Below are 27,950 nucleotides of genomic sequence, written 5' to 3' on the forward strand. Positions count from 1 at the left end.
TCATTAACTTAGTGCCCAAACAGGTTTTGAGAATGCCTGCAAATGATCCCAGACTTTTCTGACATTGAAGATTATTTTTCTGTGACATGTTTTCAAAGAAACATGTGAGGGTGTTTTGTTTTGATGTTACAGATTGTGATTAGTAGTGTTATAGCATCTGTTTGCATTGATAGCCTAATGACAGGAGACTTGTGCTTTTCACTTGGACACTGACAAGGTTTGAGAGGTGGTAAACCAAAAGCAAATCAAAGGAGCGAGGCTTCTGGTTGTTGCCTGCTTGTATACAAAATTTGTCTTAATCCTTGGAACATAAAAGGGGCTTTTTAAATCCTAATGTTGAACACATATCCAACATCATCTTACCAACATTTAAGGCTTTAAATATGACTAAAAAACTCTTTATATATATATAAAAAAATTATCCAATAATAGAGTTTTATAAATTAATAAGCGATATTTTAAAACTAGCACATGTTTTGAATCATATTCGGAAAAAAGCGGACACTTGGAATTGTTTAAACCTTGTTTATAGAATTGAAAAAGTGTTCATGATAAGGCCGAAGGGTTAAGTTAAGTTTCGGCCAAACTTATATATGATGTTAATACATTTTATATTTGTTGAGAGCCCGATTCAACCTAAAATATTGACCTAAATTTTTGCCAGACCTGTCCATATTTATAAATGACTAATCCAAATTCATTTTATATCTGTCTATATTATTTTTAATTTAAGATTTAAGATCTTTTTATTAAAATTTTGAGTTTAGACAAATTAATTAACATATTTTTTAATGTTTTCATAGTATTGTATTATATATTTATTTTTATGTGATATAAATTACATAATATATAGAAATAAAATAAAAATATGTTACAAAAGTATAAAATAAACTGAGCCGAGTTTGAATATTAAATGTTCAAACCTGAATTCAATCCATATTTAGCTCAAATCATTCAACCATATGGGAACAGTGTTGGTTCAGTCCTCTCTAGTTTAGTGGAAAGTTGACTTTTGATGTATATTATCTATATTTATATCAAGTCTTTAATTGAGTTGTGTAATGAGATTATTAGATGCTAACTCAATTGAGGTATTACTAAAACATTTTTTATGTAAATATTAATATGGAGGGTATTTTCATTTTTTTACATCTTTAATTAAATAATAGTATGATGGAATTTAAATTTAGGTACATACATATTAAACTTTTAATTTTGTCATTTTAATCAAAACATCATCTGATTTTTATATGATTTTCAATAAGTATATTTGTTACATAATTTTTTTCACCTACATCATAGGTGTGCCATAATTTAGTAATATTGAAAAGGCTTAATGCATTATTTAGGGTTTCAACTTGACAAGTGTCCCTATGTTGAGGCTTAAACTTCTTTTTTTATCAAGTTTGTTCTTGACTTAAATTTTTTTGGGGTTTAAGTTAGTCCCTGATATTTTCTTAAAGAAAAATTGGACTCAAAAAAATTTAAGCCACAATGTAAGAATATTTGTCAAGTTCCAAGGTTTAGACAAAAAAGAAGAAGTTTAGACCCAACAACTGTCTAGTTCAAGTTTCAATGTGAGAATAATTGTCAAATTTAAAAATTAGACAAAAAAAAAAAACAAATTCACATGTGAACGTAGTAACCAACGTCAAATTCAAGCCCAAAAATTAATTAACCCTATTGAAAAGTATAGATTTGTAATTGATTTTAACATCTTTGAGAATTAACTAGGTCTGTTGTGGAACCTAGCTCTTATTAGTTTAATGAGATAGAGATTATTCTATTTGTGGTGTGTGAATTGATGTGATTTATCGAATAAAAAACAATAACTGTTGTGTGAAAATTATGTTCCAAATCAAGAACCAATAGCTCTCCTCTTCATTGTTACCCTATAATATATCATCGAAGACAAACCAATAGCTCTCTCATTTCCCTCATCAATTCAATCATCTGACCTTTAAATAACTTACCATCATTAACAAAACATTAAAAAGAAAACATGTCATGGAAAAGAAACAGGGAAAAAGGCAGTACGTACCAAAGTTAGAATCATTTCATGTTAAATGGTTTTTTGTTTTCTTTCATAAACAGGAAAAAGAAAAAAAGGATGGGAAAAATGCATACCATATATCAACATAAGCTAAGAGAAAAAAAAAGGAGTTCAAGAAGAAGAAGAAGAAGAAGAAGAAGAAGAAGCCTTCATTGTAATTACATCTCCTGCACAAAAACAAAGTTGAAAAAAAAGTAGTAGCCCCCAAAAGAGAAGGACTTATAGCTATAAAATATTATTCATCTAAAGTAAAAGTGAAACCCTTTCCTCTTTGATTTTTAGACAAATTAGTACAATTTTGTGGTAGCTGATCTTGTGAACTTCTTAGAAGAAGAAGAAGATGAAGATGAAGATGAAGATGGTGAATTACGATTATTTGAAAAATCCCCAGACCTTCTCAGCATCTGTCTCATACCATCAGCTACACGAACTGCTGGATTGGATTTGAATTTGCCACAAAATGACATATGAGCTTCAACAGCTTCTTCAACCCCAAATTGTTGTTTCTTGTTTCTACTCACTTCATCTCTAACAGCTTCTGAACATAACCCACATAACCATTTCCCTTCAAATTTGGACTTAACTTCATTGATATAATCTTGGGTACAATCTTCTTTCAATCCACAACACTCACATCTAACTGATTCAATTTCCATAGCCATTTCACCCCTTTGCTTGAATGTTGAGGAAAGATGGGAGTCAATTTCCATTGCTATTTTTTTAATAGTTGGATTTGATTGTAATGATAGAATAGGAAGTGGGATTTTCTTTTTTCTTTTTTGGTACAAGGAGTGTGTGTAAGAATATATATGTGTTTGATGTTTTGTATGAGAGATTATATAGCTTTTATGGTTGGTCTGAAAGAAAGGGAGTTGGAGTTATAGAGTAGGGGAAAGCTTCCATTATTTACTCCATGTTCTAAGAGAGACAAGGCCAAGTGGAAATTGTGACAATATTGTCGGAGAGGGGGGGCCTTTGGATTATAACCCTTTCTAGCATTTAAAAACCCCACCAAGGTGGTTTTTTTTTTCTTTTTGTTTTTTAATAATGATTGATAATGGTTTAATTTGAGTTTAAATCATTTCATTTTGAACCGGTTTTAAGTTTGGGTCACTTGCATATTCAGGTAGTTTTAATTTCGATAAAATATCATGAAAATTTTTCTATTAGGAGTTGGATTCATCTATTTCTAATGTTAAACTAATCATTGCATGTTAACATGAGATGTACGTGGCATGTCTCGCCAATTTTTAACAGTAGAAATGAATGAAATTTTTAACAAAATGAACTAGTTTACTCCTTGATGACTAATTTACCCATTTTTATGAGTAAAGAAAGAAATACAATCTACTACTAATATAGTGAGTAATTAAGTTTTGAGTTTGAATTAGTTAATTATTTAATGTCTCATGAACCTTTGATTGAGGATTCAAGCCAGGATTTTGTTTGGTTATCTTCCACTTTTTTTTCTTTTTTTTTTCCTTTTTTATATAATTTTTTTATCCTATCTTTGTTGCTAAGGAGTTCATAAAAAAGGTTATAAATTAACCTTTTAATAACATATTGAAATACCCATAAATGATTCAAACAAAATAGTAGAAAAAAAAGTGTGGGGGAATTGAAAATAGTTAAATTTTTGTTGGATTTACAAAGATAGTTAATTTTATTTTAATCTCTATCAAGAACCAGTTAGATCCTGTTTGATTAGTGGAAATAACATATGTTTAGAGTTGATTATGACCTAACCTGAGAAAATGACAACATCACCATGATTTTTGCTTTTTATGCATTTTTCTTCCAATAATGCTAACCAAACTTTTCAGCTTTATTACAACATTTGCACATTACCTTTTCTTTTCATTCTATATATTTTTTTAATTTTTAAAGGAATTAATTTTTTTTTATTTTTAGAGAGTGTAATTTTAATATATTTTAATTTATAATTTAATTATTTATGGAGAGATAAGTTACTTTTTCTTTTAAATTTTGGGGACCAAGACCTTTGCCTGCCCCTAGGTTAATCCTTGTATATATTTGAACATAAAAATTAAAAAAATTAAGCAAATTTATGTTAACCTAGACATTTATTTGACATTTATATCTAAATCTGAATAACACGAGTCTAATTTGATCTCCATTTATTCTGCCTAAATGGGTTGGACTTTGATCAGGTTCTTAAAATTTTAAATCCAAACCCAACTCGTTTCATTATTCATATATTAATCAAATATTTTAAAATATATTTTAATAAATTTTATTATTTAAATTAAATTTAAACTAAACGAGTCTATTAAAAATTAAAAATTATTGTTCAAACCCTAACTCGGAAGAGGTTTGACTTGTGCCCAAAGACATCATCTCCTCCATTTTCTCATTATAATTATTTCTCTTCCCATTTTCTTTGAAACTACAAATTGCATGAGTGATGAAAGCTTCTCCTTCAAGATCAAAGATTCTAATGTTTGGATTTAAATATAAAATGTGATGATGATGATGATAATGATGATATGGGACATTTACTTTTTTCCAATTCTCAAAACATAATGAACCCAAAAAAATTAAACATAAAGTTTTAATAATTTCAAATTTCAACCTTCATTTTTTCTTAATTTACTTTTTCGGATAAAAAATTAGTATTTTTCGCTTTTCGAATGATAAATCTATATTTTTCAAAACATTGAAATAAAATTATATTTAAATTTCACTCCCTACAACTTTTATAAAATTAAGATTTAGTATAATCTCATTCGATTACAACATTTTTTTAGTGATCTATCAAAACATGAAGTAAAATGAAAATTCGAATTTCAATATTTACCATTAATTAATTTTTTTTACTTTTTGTAATTTATTTTTTATAAACAAATTAAGGGGAAGAAAAGAAATTCCTATCTATTATTAGGCTTGACATTCATAATTTTCGTGGTTGGTTTGGGCAGCTTTCACCTAAAATTGAAGTTTTCTAATCATGTTGACTTAATTTGGCAAAAGGCAATGTCCGATTGGGACATGTGGCTAACAACATCAAATTTTACTTGATAAATTATAAAATTACACGCAAATTTTAATCAAATGTATAATTTAAACTGTAAATTTTAATTTAATATAATTATATATTTTAATTTTTAAAAAGTAAATATTTTCATATAAAAATTAAATTAAAACATTATAATTTTATGCATTAAAAATTCAACCATATTAAATTTTTTTAAAAAAAAATCGAATCAATTAAAAAAAAACTAACGGTCTATTCAATTTGATAGACATCATTAACCGAAGGTTACCTAAACTATGAAATCTAGTTGAATGAAAAAATAATAATAATAAATTTGTTTTAAAAAAAAAACCTTATTGTGCGTAAGATGAACTCAAATGCACATTTTTATTAAATTTAATTTTTATTTAATATTAAATTATTGTAAAAAAATTCAATTGACCAGTCCAAAAGTATATCACTTACTTAACTTTCAATTTTTTTAAAAATATTATTATATTGATGAGTAGTCCACTTTTTTGGGGGGATTGTTTTCAAAGTCTTTGTGCCCTAAACAAGGTGCTACTAAGTTTTTTCATAATACAGCAATTATTAATCTTCTAAAAGAAAAACCTGGTCACAGTGGGAAGTATTTTCTACTTATGATTTTCAGTATGAAATAAATACATTAAAATGTATTTTGCTATCATAATTATATGTAGTTGCAACCAATCAAGTTGACTATAACATCCAAAAAATACAACAATAATTCGTTCTTACCAAACAAGGCTTTGATATTTAATTAAGAAAATGTCCCAATTTGTGGTATGGAAGCAATGGCATGACCATATTACTATATAGTTAACTTGGTTCAATTATTATTTACATTTTATTATTTATTTTTTTAGCTTTAGGTCAAGATTTGACCTTTGAATTATATTTTTTTTCTATTTTTGTTTCTGAACTATCATTTTCATCCTATTCTGTCTTAAAAATTATCGACATTCAGCCAAAATATTTCACGTGTCATATTCTTATTTGTAATTCTTTGAGTAAATTGAGATGAAATTTGTAATTTTGTTACTAAAGTGGGACAATAAAAAATTTTGATATCAAAATTAGAAAACAAATATAATTCAAAAGTTAAATGGTGACTTTAAGACTAGGGGCAAATACAAGGGTAAACAAAAATCTTAGCTCCTATAAAACATTAAAATCCTTTTAAAATCCTTTGAAAATTATAAAATTATAAAATAATTTACCAATAAAATTACCTTTTACCATAAAATTTATAATTCAAATTTGATCCTTAATTTTTTTTTCCTACATTGACACTTAAAAGAAAACTATAATTTGAAAATAAATAAAGGATTAGATGATAATTACACTTTTAAATACTGTGAAAATGATTAATCCTTGATTACCCACCACTTGGTTGGATTTGTAAGATCTTTGTTTGATGATTTCCACTAAAGAAAATGGCCCATGCATATTGAAAGCTTGATTTCAATTCACATCCACTATAGAATGCTATTCAATTGATCATCATTTCTTGATTTTCATCCATCACAAACCATTCATGGTCAAATTCCACATATAGTCCCTCTACTTTTCGTTTTACCTAATCTTATCCATTTTAACATTATTTAGTCAAATCTTCAAAATGCTCCTCGAATGACGTGAAATTTTCATAATATGCGCATAAAAACATGGTCTAATTTGTACGTACACATGGATAAAAATAACTTTCCACTTAATATAATATTATAGTTTTTGTTTTGGATAATTTTTAAATGGGGCGAAATTGAAAAAGGTTAAGCACTTTTTGGTGAAGGCCAAGGGGATTCACGTGTTTTGGGAAAAAAGAAAGTTTATCCTTAATTCCAATTAGCAATGATGGTTTTGTTTAGCCAGTTTTTAAGCAATTACAGGATTTGGAATTCAGCTCAAGATTCCTCTATACACATGTGGTGGTTACAATCATCCATTTTGTTTGGCCTTATGTGGTGGATTTTTCTGATATAAATTTATATATTATTAAATTATAATATATTTAGTATGTGTGAAAAAATTATAATATATAAAAATATTGTTTTAAAATTAAACGATGTTTTGATTGATATAGTAAAGTTAAACCTTTAAAAATCATGTCTCTTAAGTTATTTTACTGTAATAATTTTTTATAAAAATATAACAACAAAAATATTTTCGTATTAATATTCGTTATTTTGTAAAAATAATGGGCTTTTAGTCATTTTCCAATTGAATTTGTGTTTAATTAACTCGAGACACCAACTCAATCAAAATTTTTATGTATAGTGTGTATATGATTGTTACAGAAATATATGTTTGAATTATGGAAGAGGAAGGAAGTTCACATGGTGATGTTTAGGGCTTTTGTATATATTTTGATGAAGTTTCAACATGAGAGGTGTCTTACTGTAAATGATCGAATCATTCTCTCTTTTTCATTCTTGGTGAGTCTCCCTTATAGTACAAGTGTCAAGCTAACGAGAAGTTCATTAATCAAGTCATCGAAGGCCCTTAATACGTGCATTTGAAAATGGTTGAAGGATACATTATCGTGCCAAAGGGTTCTTACATAGATCATATTGCAATTGACAGTGACACACGTGTTATGCATGTAGGATCTTGTCGCAGGTCCTATGATTTGAGGCAAATGGTCCGGTCGCGAAGAAATAATTCCTGATGAAAGCCTTGACGATCCCATCATATTTTGGGAGAGATCTCTTTAAGCGAGACTTTAATGATCTCTTAAATTAAGTCCTATTGATTTTAGAACTTCTTTAGTATTAAGCCCATCATATTTAATTTTTACCCTATTATATATTTAGATTAGACCTCAAAATTAACCAAACCATGACCAAATTACAACATATTTTAACCCATATTAAATATAAACTCTTGTTTGACTTCTTTGTGCGATGCTTGAAGTTATATATATAGATATGTGATTAGACAAATAGGGTATCCAACCATGGACCAGTTTTCTTAAGAATGGTGATGCAATGAGACCCCATTTTGTTAACAACACATTGTCCAGCTGACCCCATGTGAACTCCCAAACAACAGTCAAATATTTTCATCAATGTAGAAATGAAAACCACAGTATGCTTTTAAGCCAGGAATCTAGCTCTATAGATATCAGAACATGATGCTACACTTATTATTATTTTTGTATAATTTTATTTATCAATATTTGTTTTCTTCGCATTTAATATTATCCATTGTGTATGTAATTATGCAATGTTTTCAGAACTGGATCAGTTAAGTCAAGAATTGATGAATATATTAGTCTAAAACAAGATAAAAATCGATTAATTTATGAACCGATATAAATTAATTAAATCAAATATTATAATTTTTTAAATAAATTATAATTTTTATAAATACTTTAATAATTTATTTAATTTAAATAAAAAATAAATAACGAGAGAACCACTAATCTAATTTCAAAAACATCATCAATATATATATGTATGCAACTATAATTTAAATTCGGGTCTATATTATTTATTAGTCTCCGGACAAGACATGGCCAAGCACGTGGAGTTGCTAAGGCAGTGTAAACTATATAGCTGCCCTAACATGTCCAGCAAATTCCAATGGCCACCATGCTATTCCCAATAAATGAACCGTGGGACCATTACTAATAGGACGAAAATAAATCGAGAAAAAATCGGAGATTAAAATAGTTCGATATAAACATTATTATTAATGTAGTAAGATGTAAATTCGAGTGTGTTGAAGTGTATTATCTTCCTATTTATGAGTTAGGAGAGACTATGGATAGTTTTAAGCATTATGTCAAAAAGAACAAATATGACCAGAACTTATAAGGAAATGATTAAAAAACGAAAAATTAAATGAAAGGCTAAAATAATTTTTTTTATAAAATTAAAAAACCAAAAAATCATGATACTTATTTAAAATTATATAAATATAAAATAATTACATATAGAAATGACTAGACCTATTAACTATGTATATATATGCCCAAACAAATGTTATGGAGCTTAAATTTTGTTGCCTAACCCAACTATACATTAATAAAGTTGGCATGGCATTTATAATTTCTAGGAACACATACAATTTCGTGTTCTAATTGAAAGCTGATTACATTTCAAGATCTCAAATATTGTATAATTAAATGAGGAAGGATAATGAAATATCATGAACCAAGAGATTGTATCTTCTTTATTAATCGTGTTAGACTTTTATCACCATGTATTTATTTTATAATGTTATTAATTATGGTTCAATGTGTAACTGTATACATAAATTTTGATAGAATTTAATTTAATTTAATTTCTGTAAATTATTAACATAATTATTGATATAACATTATATATTGTATAGGCAGACAAATAAAAATAAATTGATGTATTCATTTATTTAAATTTGTATGATTAAATCAAAATTAGAGTTTTAAGTATACATTTGAACCACAATTAAAGTTTCACTTATATAATTACACTAAATTAAAATTATTTATATTTTGAGATTTATCTTTTTCTTTTCAAAATGTTACGTCTTTACGTAAATTCTTTTTATATATTTTAATTAAAGACAGCTTTTTTTTAAAGAAATGTTGTCTTAAATAGAAATCCGGAACTATGAATAATAAGAATATAAAGACATAATACATAGTACAAACTACAAACGGTAAATAAGGCACTACATATCGATACACAAATACTATTGTTTCACAATAAAGGAAACATGTAAACTAATAGTATCTGCAACATCGGAAGATGTCGGAAACAAACTAAAGATGCATTACATTGATTAAACCGTAAAATATTGCATCCTAACCTTGCCATCATCAAACTAATCTGACGATGAACACCTCTGTCAACCGAGAAATTATTACTAAGAGCCCCAAACTCTCAAATTTGATATTAGAAGGTGAATGCATTTAGTGGATGAGGTTGGAATTTGTTTAAAAACAATTTAATAATTATTTATTAAAAAAATGAAAATTGAATGCTCATCATGGACATCACATGCATTTTCTCTTCCCGTTGATTTCAAGGTTTTGTTTTATCGCCAACTTCTACTAATTATTTATATTAGCTCTAATTGCCCAGCTAATTAATATGTAGTTGTTACCCTTGGATTTCTTTAACCAATATTTTGCTGCCTGATTAATCAAAATCTTTCAACAAATAAGTTGATGTGCTTATTGCTTGATCATGACTTAAAATTATTAATCATCATTTTGACTCACCCATGCTTCATTATCATTGTTATCATAATTGTTAATAATCATAATTTCCACATTCATAATACCAACCACTTTTAAGTTATTTTTTATACCATTTTTACTACTACTTATAAAGGTAAGTAATTTATTGGTTCGGTTCAAAAAAAATTTTTAAAATGGCTTCAGTCGATTTCATTTTTTTTAAAATTAACATCGATTGGCTTTATGAATAAAATCGAATAAATCGAACTGATTTTTATCAATTGATTCAATTGGTAAATCGATTTAACCGACATTATCATGTTTTTTAGGTATTGGGTTTAATTTTTAGTTAAGTTAGAGCTTAAATAATATATTTGTGCGTATTGAATTTATTTAGCGTTTGAGCTTGAATAATATATTTGAATATTGGTTGAATTTAAATATTTTAAATATTAAAATAATAGTATTTTAAAGTTGATTAATTCGATTAACTCGATTTTGATTTTTCAAAATCAAAATGACTAAATTGTTTTACCTGAACCGAATAAACTGACCCGATAATGACCAGTTCAAAATCTTAAATAATAATTCTTGTTAAAATTAATTATATTTTGAAAAAAAAACTTAAAAAAATATAAAAAGCAGGTTGTCGAAATGAAAAATAATTATTCTACGCTTTATACACGTGTGACCAAAATTGGAAGTGGGTAGTTATTTAAGATTTTTTAATGGGTTAAAGTATTTGGGAGGTCCCTATATTATAGGGATTGAATTAAATTAGCTCCTTTATTTTAAATGGATCAATTTAGTCTTTATACTATTAAAAAGAATAAAATAAATGCAACTTGTAACTGATTTAACATTATTACATAAAAAATGTCTTGAAAATTATTATTTTTATTTTTAGAATCATAAAAACTTTAAAAATATTAACTCTATTAAACAGTAAATGCTAACTCTATTTCAATTTAACCTTATTGGATCATTTTTAATAGTAGAGAAATTAAACTAATCCATTTAATAATAAGAGGACCAATTTGACCAGATCTCTATTATTAGAGAGACCTTCCAAATACATTCACCCTTTTTAATTCACCCTTTTTAAAGTGACTAAAAGAAAATATAAAACGACGCAATTTCAATAGTCTCCAAGCTTGTTTCCCGAATAGAGTTTGTTTAATGCTAAGACTTCCCTGATGAACATAGATACTGGTAGTTTTTGAGGTGTAGTTTTCGAACATCAAGGTCGTCACCCCACCAGAAGCATACAACAATACCATAAAATTTCTAATAGAAAATGCTGGAATATAGACTGCCTAACTCAATATTGCAATACGAGTTGTGACAGAAATAGCTTCAAACATAGTTTCCGTCAAATTCAGTGTTATAATATGAGTTTCAATGTAACGCTTTTATAAATTGATGATTTTGACTTTGTATTCATGTATTAAGTAGTTTTGTAATTCAAAATCCGTGGGATTTTATTGTAAAAGGGGAAGTAGATAAACTTGTATAAAGTTCAAGAAGGCTATTTTGGAGGAGAAATTATTGTATGGACCATTCATACCATATTGTTTATGATATCTTTTCAATTATTTAATAACATTTCAGTAATTTTTTTTTATGTCATTGACGTATAACTTTAATATATATATTTTTATCTTAAGACCTAAATCTTGACCCCCAAATTCAAACCCTAAACGTCAAATCATGAACTCTAAACCCTAAAAACTTTAAACTCAAAACATTAAACTTGAACCCGAATCTTGAATCCTAAACCTTGAGTTCAGGATCCAAAGTTCAGGGTTCGGGGTAAAAAATTTACCAGAATTATGTGTCAATAACATAAAGAAATTTACTAAAATATTATTAAATAATTGAAAACGGATCATAAATAATGTGGTGGGAACAGACCATGAAATAATTTCCGATTTAAGAACATTGAAAGGATTTTTCAGCTTAGAATAAGAGGCTACCTAATCAGATAAGAAAAGGATATTAAACGTGGCTTATTAGCTACTTATTCGAAGGGCTATTTAAATTTAAAATACAAGTTGATAATATGATTATGTTTTCGGTTGAAGTGTTCATTTATACTGCCTATAAAAGGCTACCGACACACAGTATGTTGGGTTACAGTTAATTCACTTGTACGTGAGCATATTTAAGGGGAGGGGAAGTGAGGGCAAGCAATTGTACAGCGATAAGACTTTAATTATTGATTGTATTAAGAAAATGTTTGGAGATTTAATTCTTTAAAGCTTCATAGAGGTAAGATTGGATCTTTTATTGCTGTATTGCTTTTCTGTTCTACTTTACAACACAATTCAATCGAAACAATTGTTGCCACTTCTAAAAACAAAAAAGAAATATATAATGCCTTGAAGCAGGAGTACATAAGCAAATACAGATCAAAAGGGTTAAATTTATGAGAAATGAGATGACATTTACATTGGAGGCCGTATTCATGTAAACTTTTAATGCAGCCAAAGAATATCAAACATGAATATCTATATTATACTATTTTTATGTTTACATTATGTAAAACAAATTGAATTCCAAGACACAATTAGACAACTCCCGTGAATTAATCATTTGTTAATAACTTTATTATTTTTATATTTTATTATCATTTTTTTCTCGAATTTACACATAATATCTTCCTTGAATAAATTAGATAAGAAATTGGAGTGTTAAAAAGTGAGAAATTAGGCAAACCAAACTTTCACAAGTCGTTAGTCATTTCAATCGAGGAAAGTTTGGGACTCGTAGTCGTAACCGTTCCATGATATTTACAGTTCTCTTCCCCACTTTCTTCTAATTCTGTGTAAACCTGATAATTTTGGATAACAGATAAAAAGCAAAATTAAAACACAATAAAAACACGAACACAACATGCATATACGACTGTATCCGTAAAAATTATAATAACCGAAAATACAATATGTATACATGGATTGCTCGGATCCATGACTGATGTGTTTTTACAGTGTGATCTCTAGTTAATGAAAAGAAAGGCTTCAACACCGTGGAAAAGGATAGAAACAGCTAAATTTTCAATTAGCATTTCATCTCGGTATCTACATTTTTACCTTAGAAGCAGTGTCGGAATCCTCTCGAGGAAGGAGATGAAGTAGTGGCAAAGGCAACAGTGACGAGAGGTTACAGAGGATTATCAAGGCGGCTAAGTTATCGAATTTATCCTTTGTTACACCGAATATTTGAGTCAAGCCAGCGCCTATCAGACCACCAAGGACATTGCCTCCGTTTGATATGGACATCAGGGTTGCAAAAAGTGTTGCTTCCATTCCTTCTGGACATAGTTTTGCAGCAAGTACGAGAACAGGCATGAAAGAAGCCTGTGAATATTGGTGCAGACAAAATCAGCGACCGAATTAAATGAATATAGTTAATCCAAAGCGGAATCCAATATGTTTGTATTTAAATTTTAACATCTACAACCTTTCCGAATCCCCAAGCTAATTGAGCAGTGGGTAATGCCATGACATCATAATTATCTAACTACGATAGACTATGTTAATCCGACTCTTCATTTTTCTTTAAGTACTCGTGTCAACATATGTGTATGAGAAAATGACCTTCTAAGATCTTCCAACACAGAAAAACTTGAAATAATCTGATCATACCTGTGTCAAGCACATACCCATATCTAACACTCACACCCGGGTGCAAGTAAAATAGATAACAGACATTCCAAGCCTAAAGTAGAATGAAGAGAAGGACCTCAAAAGAAATATAAAAGGAACTCTTAAATTTTGTAGTTCATTAAAGTCTTCAAATAATTGTAGACACATTTGAAGTTCCTTCTATGTTGTATTGTAGGTTTTATGTAAAATGGGAAATTTTAAAAGGACAGTTCTATGACGCAGTAACTTAAAACAGCCCAATCAATTTTGCCTAGAATTCTCGAATATGGAGACAAAGGCTGCCATATGTAGATATCGTTCCAAACTCTAATTACAAATTAAAGTAAATGCTTAAGAAGAAAGAGCATCACTAACCTGACTAAGGACTGTTATAATCAAGGAATCCCCAATTGCAAACCACTCATCACTTATTCCAAACTGTCGGTTCAATCCCATGACAAGAAAGACCTACGAATTCGCAAAATTAAATATGCATATATAATGCTATAAGCACAATGCAAATGATCTTAAATAACTTTGGTCAAATTCTATAAAAGTTCCTTTATTATATGTTTTTGGCAGATTTGGTCCCTCTACGATAATTTGATAGTTTCTAATCTATCTACTTCTAGAAATGTAAATTTTCAGTCCAAGCTAACTTCTTTTGTTAATTCGTCAAATTGTTTGACATAACTTTTTTTTGAACATGTGATAGCGTGACTTGTACTGTTATACACCTTAGCATTATAATTTTTTTGCACATTTAAAATGTACAAAAAAGTAGAAAAAGATATATGCCACATCACCACATGCTTAAAAAAAATAAGCCACTTGACGGAATTAATGGAAAAAAAAGTTGACCCTAGGACTGAAAATACACATTTCGAAAAGTAGAAGCCTAGAAATTATCAAATTATGATAGAGGGGCTAAGTCTGCCAAAAACATATAGTACAAGACCTTCTATATAATTTGACCAATAACTTTAAGCAAAAGTAAATCAAAACACAAACCTGAGTCATTCCAAGAACTGTACCAGTTACTGTTGTGGCAAGAAAAATCTTCCGCAAAGGAACATTTTTTAAAAATCCATTATACAGTCCAACTCCAGCCAGCGATGCAACTGAAGTAACAAGTTTGACACGTCCTAGAAATTCTGGGGTGAAACCAAGTTTATTTGTTCTGAAATCAAAAGAAATTTTTGTTGGGGAAACAAAAATGACATAAAAATGAAGCGATGACAAAAAAACTTCAAACAAAGTAACATAACATACGTAAAGAAAAACATGGCAGAGTCCGACTGTGGTGTTGCCTGCCACAAGAAAATAAAAACTGTGGGAAGAAATACGTTGGGCTGTCTGACAGCATTCCACAACTGAATAATGTTTTCTTTGAGCTTTTAAGAAAGCTAGAATTTCCCAAAGGAACATTTGGCCCCCTTGCTTGGCCAATCACACGCTGTTCTTTTACAAGAACAGCAACAGCAGATGTGATCAGTGGTAACAATGCAGTGACACCAAAAACAAACCTGAGACATTAAATTGGTAATAGAATGATTAGCCAAAATTCTATTATCGTTGTAAATATACCATACAGTCATCCTTAAATCAGCCTAACTACCTTACACCATAAGCATCCACCAGAGAGCCACTAAAATAGGAACTCACAATTCCACCAAAAGCTGAAGATCCCCAGCATAGAGACTGAAGAGAACCCGACACGCTTTGTGACTCCCCACGAGCCCTCTCCACAACCATGGAATCTACAACCTACACCGTGTATTAATTTCTAGCATAAATTCAGAAACATTACTAGAATATGAATAGCATAAATTGCTTTTTCAGACAAACATTTAAAATGCTTCTGGTTGTAGTATAGGCATGAACATGCTCATGGAGTCATGCGCGAGTTGCCAATAGAAACTAACAATCAGTCACAACAAATTCAAAATCTACTGAAGTTTCTTTTTTTTGGTTTAATGAATGTGTTAGAACAAGACTTTGAGGAATTTTTATGCTTTACACTTGAGCCCAAGCATGCACAAAGTCTCAGGCTCTCAGTTCCTTTACAACTTGTAAATGGATTAACTTACTATTTTATTCTCCAAAACAACCTTTGCTTGACATCAATTCATGATTAAATTAACAAATATAGGCAGTCGCCCATGCAACATTCTCTTAAAAAGATTGGATGTATAGACAGCTTGAATTAGAAACGTAGCCATGTTAGATTACATATTAGACATTATCATTCGAAAAAACAAGCATCCCCTGAAAAGTGTACCTATGAGAAATCATAGAATCCTAAACCGCTCTCGATAGAAATAGTTAACTTTAAGTGAACAATTTAAAAATTCTTCAAGACAGAAGAAACTTACAACATCCGAGAAGGCAACAGAAAAAGATCCAAGAAGTATGCAGCATGCAGCACCATACTTGCTGTCAACAAAGGTGGCCATCAAACTCCATGAAAGAGCACCGAGAAGTCCTGATAGAACCAAGTATGACCTTCTCCGATAACCAAACAGTGGGATTGAATCACTGCCAAAACAAAGTATTGCTCAAAGCAAATCTAGACACAATAAATACTTCAAAATTTGCAGAGATGATTAGAAATAGAAACAGGTAATCAACAGAGTCCCACCTAATAAAACCATAAAGTGGCTTAACAAGCCATGGTAGTGCAGAAAAACCGGTTACCACAGCTGTCTAGTCAACCACATAAATCCTGTCAGTCCTTTTAGAAGATCATTATATACACGTGCAATAAAATACAATGCAACCTCATTAAAATGCTTGTCTTAAGCCGCTTTTAGATATGTGACTCCTTTGGGGAAAAAGGTATGAACTTACTTGATAATACAATCGCATCAGAATCAGTGTTGAATTTTAAGTTATTTTTCATTTTTAATTATTCTGATTTTACATCTATCATTTGGGTTTATTTTTAACAATTTTTAGCAAGCAAAATGCGATATACAAACTGCAAGTAGCCAAAAAAAAAAGAACCACCAAAACAACATACATCTTGAAAAGCTGCTATAAAGCAAACATCTATAAGTTTTATATAAAGCAAAAGTAAAGAGAACGAAAAAAAATTCATACTTGATTAAAATGAAGAGATCAATTGCTATAATTGATTAGAGTAAACAACTGACCTAAAATGTAATACTGATTCAACCACAACTATGTCACGTAAATAAGAAAATGGCGAATTTTATCATCCAAGTACGCGAAATAAAGCCTAACTTAAAATAAATGCTGAATTATCAAATTATCAATAAAAATAGCTTGAATGTTAAGGGGGAAAATAGGAAACATACTTCAGCAGGATCAAGATGCAAATCATCTTTCAAGTAAAAGCTAACAGCAAGCCTTGCAAGGCCTAAAACGCCTTGAACGAAGTACACCATAGCAACTGCCACATTATCTGGCGACAGATCGACGCCGAAACATTTCAATCTGCTGTTCTTTTTCCTCGAACTCCCGCCAGAACTCGTCGAAGTACTCGTCTCTTGCTCCATCTCGATTGCTAACGAGTCTCCATTTCCAGCACCTTCAAAGAAAACGTAAATTAAATTCAAATTCTTCAATTTTTGTTCCTTTTTTTTAAGAAATGAAAAAAACTTACTATTTCTAGCACCTATAAATGGCTCGTCTTCTCTGGAGGAAAGCGGGAGGACGCCGGACATATTGTTTCTTTTCCAGATTTACGACGGTTTAAGTGGCGGTGAAAGGCGGCAACGAGAGCTATCGGTTTACGGTGGCGGATTTGATGGCGGTGATAGAGAGGAGGAGAAAAAGAGAGAGGGCAAAATGGGGTTTTGCGACGGCAATATTGAGATTGAGGAGAGAGAATGCTGAGCCATTAGATTGGAGTTCGCCAAACTTTTTTAATTTAAGCATGAACGTTTAGTGGAATTGTCGTGCCTAAAGTTACAAAAGTGTCCTTAGAATGGATTTCAACTTAACATTTCCTCTAAAAATGGGATTTACTCCTCCTAAGCTAATTTTCAGATTTAAAAATATACTTTTAAATGTTAATAATTTTAAATTTCTTTTATTAAATTCATGTCGATAATGTTGTCATATTTTATTTTAAAATATTACATTAATAGAATTAATAAAAAATAATATTATTAACAATTAAATCTAAAAAATAAAAAGAAAATTAAATTCTTTAAAAGTATTTTGGAAGTGTTTATATTAAAAATTAGATTTTTTTTTATTTTACTTTAAAAATAGATAAATTAATTCTTATTTTAATCTATATTTGAGATATATTGAGTTAATTTGTATTTGGTCCAAGTAAATTGTCGAAATACTATGAAAACTGTGAAGAAAGCATATTCAGAGGTAAGGGTGAAAACTATGAAGAAAGCATGAAACAGGCTAATGAGCCATGAATATACTCCAGTAATCAATTTATTTTAATAGCTGCGATGATATATAAAGTAAAATAAACTATGTTCTATTTAGGGCTGAATAGTTATGTTTGACTGTGTTGAATGGATGGCGGCCTGAGATTATAGAAGGCCCGTGTGGGACAAAACACTGAGATTGTCTTTGTCAGGAGCTCAACAATGTCTCACACTGAAAAAGGAAATATCAAATACGAGTGGTATTTAAAGCAGAACTAAGCACTTAGAGGGCACGACCTAACCTGAACAGGATTTGTTCTATAGGCTCGTACCTCTGTATCCTTTAGCTCAAAGGAGACAGGAATTCTAGTCTGGTTGGTGAAGTGAGAATGTGTGATCAGAGCGTGATTATTGGTCCAATGATGCCCCTTTGTTGCCTCACCTTCACCGCAGATGATCGTTCCTAAATCTTCGATACACATATGTGAGATCAAGAATTCTCACTATTTTTTAGATTCATGGTCCCAATTCAATTCAGTGAGATCTTTCATCCACATTTTTTTCCCACTAAGAACGTTTTATAAAATTCTTGGACTCCCGAATTTGAAATATCCTATTTTCACTCAATTCACAAGGTTCAACAAACAATCCATATTTCATGATCAAGGGTCTCCCCTTTTCATGCTCTTTCTCAATGCTTGTTTCAGCATTAACCTTTACTTTCTGAGTTACAAGATAGGTTGGTTTTGAGAAAGTGAAACAAGTTCAAAGAGATTTGTGTCCATAAAGGAAGATTAGAGCAACAGGTTTTTATTAGTGAGCTTGAGAGCGCTTAAGATCGTATTAATTTGTGTACAGGTTTTCAGATAATGCACCAACCATTAAACCTAATACGTTTTTACAAAGATAAAGCTTAAAGAAAAAAAGGACATTACTATATTACTCACATCCTATACATTATTTCATACCACTACTAACACAAGAGTAGAAAATTATTTCATCATCTGATAAAAAAGTTTCAACTACCAACTTTAAAATAATGTTAAAGATGTTAAAAATCATATCGGCAATCTTGTTACCCCTTGGATTAACCCACCTGAAAGTGGGGTGGTGAGGTGGGGCCTGTAGTTTCAATTATTTGATCCTTTAAAAATGGTTAAAGTCATAACATCAGGCTTCTATATAAAAATAATATATTAGAGCTACTCTCCATTAAAGCAACCAAGCTGACGTAAGGAAAGAAGAGAATCTACTTCAGTTGAAATAATTGGTTCTTAGTGCCTAATCGAAAGATGATTAATATATACATAAAATAAAGCAAATATAGTATATAATATTATATGCTTTTCTTTAGAGTCACAAATCAGAATGATGATCATTGGCATTTACAATTACCACCACCACCAAAGACTATTTGACAAAAGAAAAAACACAAAAGATCACTTGCAAAGAAAGGAAGAAAGATCAATTCTACAAATACCATAGAGCCTGTTGAAGAAGATACAACAGAGTAAACCCAAAGTTTCATCTTTTAAACAGCTAAAAGCAATTAAAAACTCTCACGATGATTGACAAACAGAAGTTATTTGTGCTGGTTTTACTTAATCCTTGACTGGCTTTTATGCAAGACTGATGATGAGAACTTGAAACAAATGTTAGGAATAAGTCCCAAAGATGTCATCAGATTCTAGTTTGTTGGTGCTTTCTTCTAGCATCATCTCTTGGTACCTACATTCTTTGCTGCAAAATGCTTTCTCACTTCTGAGAAGCAAGTTTCATACATGGAACCAAAATTTAATCAAATATAGATTCAAAAAGAAGCAAGCAGTTCCATTGAAGGACAGCTTTGAGACTAACCTGTACATGTAAATGTCTTTTCCTGGAGAAAGATTCTTCTTACAAGCATAACAGTAGCTAAGGAAATTTTCTGATTGGTAACTTGACCCGTTTCTCTTCGGAGAGGAGAAACCAACAACCCCACAACAGCTTTCAACAATGCAATCATCAAAGATATGGGTGGTTCTTGGATTACTTCCATGAGATATCACACAGGTGTAATCTTCTGAGAGTTCCATTTCAGAAGCTGGGAGATTCCCAATGAAGATCCTAGATGAATTCAAGGTTTCCCTTACTGAAGAAGGGGACAGAACAGAAGAAAATGAACTCAACTGAGATGTTCTTGTCTTGGTGCTAAACTCAGGTGGTGTTCTTGGAGATTCTGCTGGTGAAAGAACATGAGGCAAAGATGGGATTTGGATCCTAAGTTGTGAACCAAAAAGGACAGGTTTTGGTAAGTTGGGATCAAAGTAATCATCTTTGAAAGAATCAACAATGGCAAGACCAATCCCTTTGGAATCAAGCTTGTGTTTGGCTTCAGGTTCTGGGGTTTTAGGAGTACTTGATTCAGACCAAAAAGGGTTTTTCAAAGCTGAACAGGGCTTGCTATCAAGTATAGATTTTGGACTCATAATAGACTCAGTATTATCAGAAAATGCTTTTAAAGTAAAACCAGTAAGCAATTTAGGGAATGAAGTGGGCTTCTTTTGCACCTTATCTGTGGGAGATTGAAGAGTAGAATCACAATCTGCCATTATTAAAACCTTATACCTTCACTTGCTGCTTCTTGGGATTGGTATTATTGTTGAACTGTAAACAATAGAAGAACAAATATTAATAATAATAATAAAACATTACATGAAGAAGAAATTTTTTTTTAACAGAGCTGGAAAGATTGAAACTTTTACCCCCGGAAACTGCTGCTGTTTTAAGCTTCAAAAATAAGAAACCAAAGCAACCAGAAACCAAAGCAACCATCTTTACAAAAAAAAAACCCAGAAAAATAAAAGCCAAAGGCAAAATGAAAACCACTTTGTCCCTATGTAGTATGTTACAACTCTGTGGACTCCATTTTTAAGCAACAAAACCAGGGAAAGGGAAAAAAAGAAAAGAAAAAGAACTTTCACATAAAACCCCCAAAATGGCAAAGAAAACCCAACAAGAAAACAAAAAGACTAGTGAATTATGAAATGTGGGGTGGTGATCAGTTTTTTTTTTCTTTTGCCCTCTCTTTTTTTCTAGTGGGTTCTCTTCTTTCTATGTATTCTTTTTTATTTTTGAAACCCCACTAAAAACTCAGCTTCTCCATCATCAGTGCTGAAAAATTAGCATGCAAATGTAGGAAAAGGACAGAAAAAAAGAAAAAGAAAACAGAAAGTATGAGAGAGAGAACAAAAGAAGAAACAAAAAGGAGAGAGCTTTTTTCTATGTTAATCAAAATCTGATTAAATTTTTAGATGAGAAATGAATGATGCAAACTACTTCGTGTTCTTCTGCTTCTTCTTCTTCCTCTACCTGCTTTGATCATCTGCAAGTGCTGATGGTGTGTATAGTGGGGAGTGAAGTGTAAATTTGTATTGCTAGTCTCATCGTTGGCGTATAGAGGGGTTTGCCTCATTTATATGGAAAGCGCCACCAATGGCTTTCAAAGAAGATGACTGACGTGACTGCTCAACCATATACATTTAGCTTAACATAGTCACTAAATTATTTAACTTTAAAAAAATTATAGAATGTATATTAAAATGGTTGTTGTATTGAATTTTTTCTGTTTATATTTTTTATAATAATAGAATGTTCGATTTTTTTTCTTCTAAAGTTTAATTTTTTTTCTTTCATTAAATAACTTTAAACATTACAAATTTATGAATAAAAGTTAAAGAAAATTTTTTTCCGATCTTTTATATTGACTGTCAGATCGATTTAGATCTACAGTAGGTTTTTTTTTTCGTTAGTAGTATTGATCCGATGTATAGATCATCAAATTATCATTTGGAATTTGCTAACAACTTAATTTTTTATCAAATTTTATTTGAAATAATGATTAAAGTTTTTGTTTAATTGTCAAAAAAATTTTTGTTTAATACTTAAACACTTTAAATCCTATCATATAAGGATAAAAATGTATTTTAAATTTTTAGTCAATAATGTATTTTGATTATTTAGTTTTTAATTGTATATCAAAACCCATGTATATAGTTACGAAGAGTGAATCTCGAACTTAATTGTCCTCTTTTGATAATTGCTCGAAAGAACTATTTCAAATAATAAAGATTGTTCTATTAATATTTTGAGACGAATGAGCGCCCTGTCTATATCAAGATCGCAGTCAAATATGTCGAAAATTTTCGCGGGTTATCTAAACTATATATAGTCTAGAGTCCAGCAACAATTGAAAAAAAAATAGGAAAAATATTATGCTGATAAAAAATGAGTAATAAAAAAACAGAAAAATTATCATTAAGTTTATCATTATGTTAAAAGAAAGAAATCCTATTGTTTAATTCTTTAGTTCTTAAGGAGCACAAAAGAAAGGATAAAAAGGGAGGGGTCGATTAAGAAAAGAAAAGTGGAAAAAATTTACAATATACGATCTATTTGTATCTAACGTATCAAATCCAAATATTGAAAACAAAAAGCGAAAGTCTTTATTTTGAAATACTTTGATATATGAGATGAATCTAGTATTTCGATTTATTACTTGTTTTGTTACTGAATTAAGTTGAGCGATTTTCCATTCACAAACGCATAAAAATTTTTGATGTATTTGTTTTCGTTTTTAACAATTAATGTAAGAATGAATCTAGGAAAAAATTATGAATTTATCAGCTACAGAAAAAAAAAATCTAATGATAGTCAATATGGGGCTTTACCACCCATCAATGCATGGTGTTCTTCATCTCATTGTTACTTTAAACGGTGAAGATGTTGTTGGCTGTGAACTAATATTAGGTTATTTACACAGAAAAATAAGAAATATTATGAAAAACCAAACAATTATACAATATTTACCTTATGTAACGCGTTGAAATTATTTAGCCACTATATTCACAGAAGCAATAACCGTAAATGGACCAAAACAGTCGGAGAACATTCAATTCCATTCAACATTAGAGCTTTCGTTTTTGTCAAATCGGTATTTATTTATTTATTTTTGAACAAATGTTTACGTATACTTATTGAATCTACAGTAACTCAAAAGCTCATGTAATACGTTCAGTATAAGTTGTTCGCTCTGTCAAAGGTGGGGCCCTTCGTATAATATAACGTATAAATATGTGGGACCCCCATGTAAACCTGCATCACCACAATCATGATCGTGGGCCCAGGTTGGGCCCTCAAGGTGGGCCCCTCGTAACTCCCATTTCAATTCCCGACCCACCTGTGGCTGATTATTATGATGATACACTTTAATTTAATTTCCTAAAACACCCTTGTGAAAATTATTGATGGAATTTTAATAGCAGGGACACAGTTGAGAAGAAACTTGTAGGGACCCTTTGAAAAATTATTTCGTAACCACGAACACACTCCTTTAATAAAATCACCAAGCAAAATATGCATGATTCAATATTAGGTAAACAAAATTTGTATGGTTGTATTTTTTCTGACAACATAATTGTATCCTATTTTTTAGAGAAATAATTAATTACATCAAGTATCCTCAAATCTTGGTTTATATCATAAATTAGCCCTTAGACTTTAAAACGTTCAAAGTAAATCCTTAAAGTATTAATATCATATCAATTAGGTCATTTTATCACACTAATATTAGCTTAGGCATTAGAGATTAACTCAGATATAATATGGTGCATATGTAAAACATGCTAATCAAAATTTAAACATGCATATGCCCACTATGAAAGTTGTATATTTCTTTTTTAGGTAAACTACACTTAATGCCATTAAACTATTAGCACATTTATGTTTTTATCATTCAACTTTAAAAAGCTGTAAATTAGTCATTAAACTATTTGAAAGTTTTCATTTAAGTCACTGGCCTGTTAAAATCGTCGCTATATGGCCTTCTTTGCTCATATCGCTTGCACTAATCGAAAGCTCCCATTCCCCTTCTATTTTACAATTCAGTTTTTTTTTTCATAAAACAACTTTGAACGTTACGAATATACGAACTATAATCCAAACAACTTTCTTCTTCGATCTTCGACACTGACCGTCAATTCAACTTGGATCTAAGGTATGTTCTTCTACTCGTTGATGGATATTCAACTCATAGATAGTCAAATCGTTGCTTAGAGTTTACTAGCGACACTTTAAAAAAAAACTTAACAACCTAGTGACTTAAATAAAAACTTTTGAATAATTCGGTGGTAATTTCGTAACTTTTTGAAGTTAAGTGACCAAAACGTAAACTAATAGTTTAGTGAAATTGGGTGTAGTTTACCCTTCTTTTTTCTTATATACGTTAGATCCAAATTATTCATTTGATAAGTATAAATATGTTTAAATTAATTTGATCAATGTTTTAAATAAACTAACTAGGACAGAGCTAGAAATTTGTTTTAAAAGGGCTAGAAATGAATTATAAGTTTTAGAGAGTCTAAAGTGTAATTTACACTAACTTATAATTTAACAAAATTTAAAGGTACTAAATGAGAGATTTATCATTAGGGGGACAGGCCCCTACTTGTCCCCTTATCTACGACTCTAATACTAACAAAATGACCTAATTTAATTATATTAACACTTTAAGAAGTTAATAAGAATAATTAAAGTTTGAAGCCTAATTAAGAATTTGAACTATAGAGGGTGTTTGTTGCAATTAACCCTATTTTTAAAAAATCTTCTACACTGTTGGTTGGAAATAAAGCATCAAACTGAGCCTTTTGTAACGAAAACAACATGTATATATTCAAAAAGAGAGAAAAAAAAAACATGTACACACACACATCTATATTATGAAAGAAACTGGTAACCTAACCTAAACAAAGAATTGCACATATGACAACAATAATCATTAGCTACAAGTATCCAATGGAAGCAGCCAACGTAGAAAAATTTTTGCAATGGGCGGTGGAGGGGTTACAGTTGGAGATTTCAACTAACAAAAAGTAAACTACAAAAGCCTCAAACATGTCTATTAAGTCCACACCTCCATTCATCTGCCTCTCCTACCTTCTCTGCAAGTTCCATGGCTGAAACCAAGAGGATCTTCACTTTCCTGCTAAGGTTCATAGCCTTTTGCACCACACTTTCAGCTGTTATTATAATGATTTCTAGCCGTCAAAGAGCTACTGTTTTGGTGTTCTCGTTTGAAGCTAAATACTCGGATACACCAGCTTTTAAGTGAGTAATTTAAAGCTTCCAACTTCATTTTCTTTCTGGTGGAGGGTGCCCACAAAGGACTTAATCACAAAGGGCAATCATCCCCATTCTTTTGATGTTAATGTGTGACTGAAAACTTGTTGTATTTGTAGGTACTTTGTTATTGTAAATGCAATAGTAAGCATCTATGGGTTCTTGGTGTTGTTTCTTCCATCCAAAAGTCTTCTTTGGCGATTAGTTGTTGCACTAGATGCGGTAATTTTTTTCCTTCAATTTTTAGGTTATTTGCACTATCAATATTCTATCAATCAAATCATTTGATCAATTTAGGTGTTAAATGTCAGTTTGGATTTAACTTGAAATATATTTAAAATATGTATGTACTTATCGTATGGATAATTTAAATATAACGTGTTGAAAAACAAGTGATGTCACTAAAACTTAAGAAGGTAATTTTTGTTTTAAATATATCATATCAAACTTGTCAATACGATAAGTACACACAAATTTATAATTTGATCAACGTGTTTTAAATGTGCTTCACGTCATATTTAACTCCCAAGTTTATGGCTAGGTTAACAAAGATTGATTCTATATTGATATGTACTTAGCCATGGGGACCTTGACTAAATGGTATACTATCACTTTTTAATGCCTTTTAAGTATAAACATTTCAATTTAATCCTTTTTTAGCTTTAATTAAACATGAAACTTTGGCCCCTCCAAAAATCTAGTTATTCAATTTAAACTATTTTAACACCAAACTTTTCAGCTTTTATTTTTATAGAGTGATTGTTTTTTCCCCTTCTTTTGCAAGGTTTTCACCATTTTGCTTACATCAAGCATATCAGCAGCCTTAGCGATTGCTTATGTGGGGGAGAAAGGGAACCCAATTGCAGGTTGGCTACCAATATGTGACCAAGTCACCAAGTATTGCAACCAAGTTAAAGGAGCATTAATTGTTGGGTTCATCAGTGTAGTTCTCTATATGTTGCTCTTCCTTTACTCTCTTCACACTGTTCTAAACCCTCTTCTTCTTGAAAAGTCTTAATTACATAGCCATAGAGGTCTAAAGTATGGAGCTTTTGCTTCATTTTTTTAAGTATTATTTTCATTTCAATAATCCTTTTGGGGCAGAATTATGCAATGCCTTTCTTGGGTTTTTAATCTTTTGTCTACTTGGAATTTTCCAATTTTCCTTTGTTTATACATCAGATATCAATAAAGGCTCTTTTTTTTATAGTCAAAAAAAAAAAACTCAAATTCTTTTGGTTGGGGTTTTGCTCATTCAAATGAGATATAAATGAAGCTATCAATTAATCACAATATATAAATATTTTATTTTGTTAATAAAGATAAACATAATTTTTTTTAGTTTATAATTTAATTTTTATATATTTTCTTAATTGCTGAAAAGTATATATTTTTTTCATAACCAAAAACAACTTTTTAGATCAATAGTCAAAAATGCTTTTTTTTAAATAGTTTACAAGTATAATTACGTATACAATTATAAATAATATATGTTTGATAAAAATAGAAATAAAATTAACTAAACACAAAACATAATAAATTGGATATCAAAATATATCTAAATCTAAATCTAAATCTAAATAAATTTAAACAAAACACACCCAAAATAAAATCAAAATAAAAAATAGCTAAAAATGTCAACTTTTACTACCCCCAACATGATTAAAACATCTGAAATATATAGGTCCACTAATGGTACTAACCCACAAAGTGATTAAATTTCATGTGAATATTAAACTTCAAAAAGCTGTGTCACCCACTCACCACCACTGCCTCTTTCTTGGTTTCATGTTTGGACTGAAAAGTACCTTTCCTTTGCATTTTCCATTTTTGCATGTAAAGTAACAATAAATTGGGTTTCATTCAAGAAACTTTGCCCTCAATTAAATTATATGACAATTCAACTAAATTCCCATCGCATCATTTATGTTACCTTTTTCGTCTGCCAGAAACACATATATAACCTCCTATTAATAGCTTATAACTTCGGATAATGATATTTATACGAGTGATACAACAATAATGGGCTATCTTGGTAGACTCCCTAGGCTTCAACTACTCACCTAGGTTTAAGAAATTTGTTTAGTCTATAAATGCACTAAAATTTTGTTGTTAAGTGAAGTCTACTCTTTAGTCTTATCAAAGCCTTAATTACCAAAATAATGGGTAGAGCCTAGAGGACATCCCCACACCTCAATGTAGGTCCCATTGGATTGGAGCTTGATTCATTAATAGACTCAAGAGGATTTCCATCACCCGTTTTAGCTTCAAAAATCCTTTTGGGAGCACGTCAACATCTCAATACAACTTTTAAATTATTTATAATTTTCACAATAAAAGTTAAATTTTTTTAAGAGGGAAAAATTAAATTATAAATTTTTATAAAGTAAAAGTTTAATTTTATTTTATATTAATTTATATTTTTATCATTTTAAAGGAATTAAATAAAAATATTTTTATTTTGTGAGATAAACTATAAGTCTATCATATATTAACTTTTATTTTTTTATTTAATAAGGATTAAAAAGAAAAAATTTCACTAAGAAGTTTTCTC

General features: G+C 29.9%; 3 protein-coding genes, 1 non-coding gene and 1 pseudogene across 5 annotated transcripts; 2 read left to right on the forward strand and 3 right to left on the reverse strand.

Annotated features, from left to right (window-relative positions):
* Positions 1-2,183: 2,183 nt before the first annotated feature.
* On the reverse strand, positions 2,184-3,015 carry LOC107929043 (uncharacterized). Its single transcript, XM_016860377.2, has one exon. It carries the CDS (start codon positions 2,761-2,763, stop codon positions 2,341-2,343), a length of 423 nt encoding a protein of 140 aa, XP_016715866.1. The 5' UTR covers positions 2,764-3,015; the 3' UTR covers positions 2,184-2,340.
* A 9,575-nt stretch (positions 3,016-12,590) lies between these two features.
* LOC107929167 (folate-biopterin transporter 1, chloroplastic-like) lies at positions 12,591-17,765 on the reverse strand (annotated as a pseudogene).
* A 768-nt stretch (positions 17,766-18,533) lies between these two features.
* LOC121221568 (small nucleolar RNA U3) lies at positions 18,534-18,758 on the forward strand. The gene has a single exon (XR_005918956.1). It is a non-coding gene; the product is annotated as a small nucleolar RNA U3 (small nucleolar RNA).
* A 796-nt stretch (positions 18,759-19,554) lies between these two features.
* On the reverse strand, positions 19,555-21,676 carry LOC107929133 (FCS-Like Zinc finger 8). Of its 2 annotated transcripts, none has more exons than XM_016860486.2 (3): positions 20,986-21,676; positions 20,099-20,887; positions 19,555-19,999 (listed from the first exon to the last, which is right to left on the reverse strand). In XM_016860486.2, exons 2-3 carry the CDS (start codon positions 20,830-20,832, stop codon positions 19,897-19,899), a joined length of 837 nt encoding a protein of 278 aa, XP_016715975.1. In that variant the 5' UTR covers positions 20,833-20,887; positions 20,986-21,676; the 3' UTR covers positions 19,555-19,896. The 2 variants fall into 2 exon arrangements, with proteins under 2 accessions (XP_016715975.1, XP_016715974.1); XM_016860485.2 differs by having other exon boundaries at positions 19,555-20,002; positions 20,986-21,673.
* Positions 21,677-25,038: 3,362 nt separating this feature from the next.
* On the forward strand, positions 25,039-26,606 carry LOC107929085 (CASP-like protein 1C1). Its single transcript, XM_016860421.2, has 3 exons — positions 25,039-25,384; positions 25,516-25,618; positions 26,181-26,606. The coding sequence occupies exons 1-3, from the start codon at positions 25,230-25,232 to the stop codon at positions 26,412-26,414; spliced, it is 492 nt and encodes a 163-aa protein (XP_016715910.1). The 5' UTR covers positions 25,039-25,229; the 3' UTR covers positions 26,415-26,606.
* The last annotated feature ends 1,344 nt before the right edge of the window (positions 26,607-27,950 follow it).

This window comes from Gossypium hirsutum, chromosome D09 (assembly GCF_007990345.1).
Source record: "Gossypium hirsutum isolate 1008001.06 chromosome D09, Gossypium_hirsutum_v2.1, whole genome shotgun sequence".
In the NCBI taxonomy this organism is placed as follows: domain Eukaryota; kingdom Viridiplantae; phylum Streptophyta; class Magnoliopsida; order Malvales; family Malvaceae; genus Gossypium; species Gossypium hirsutum.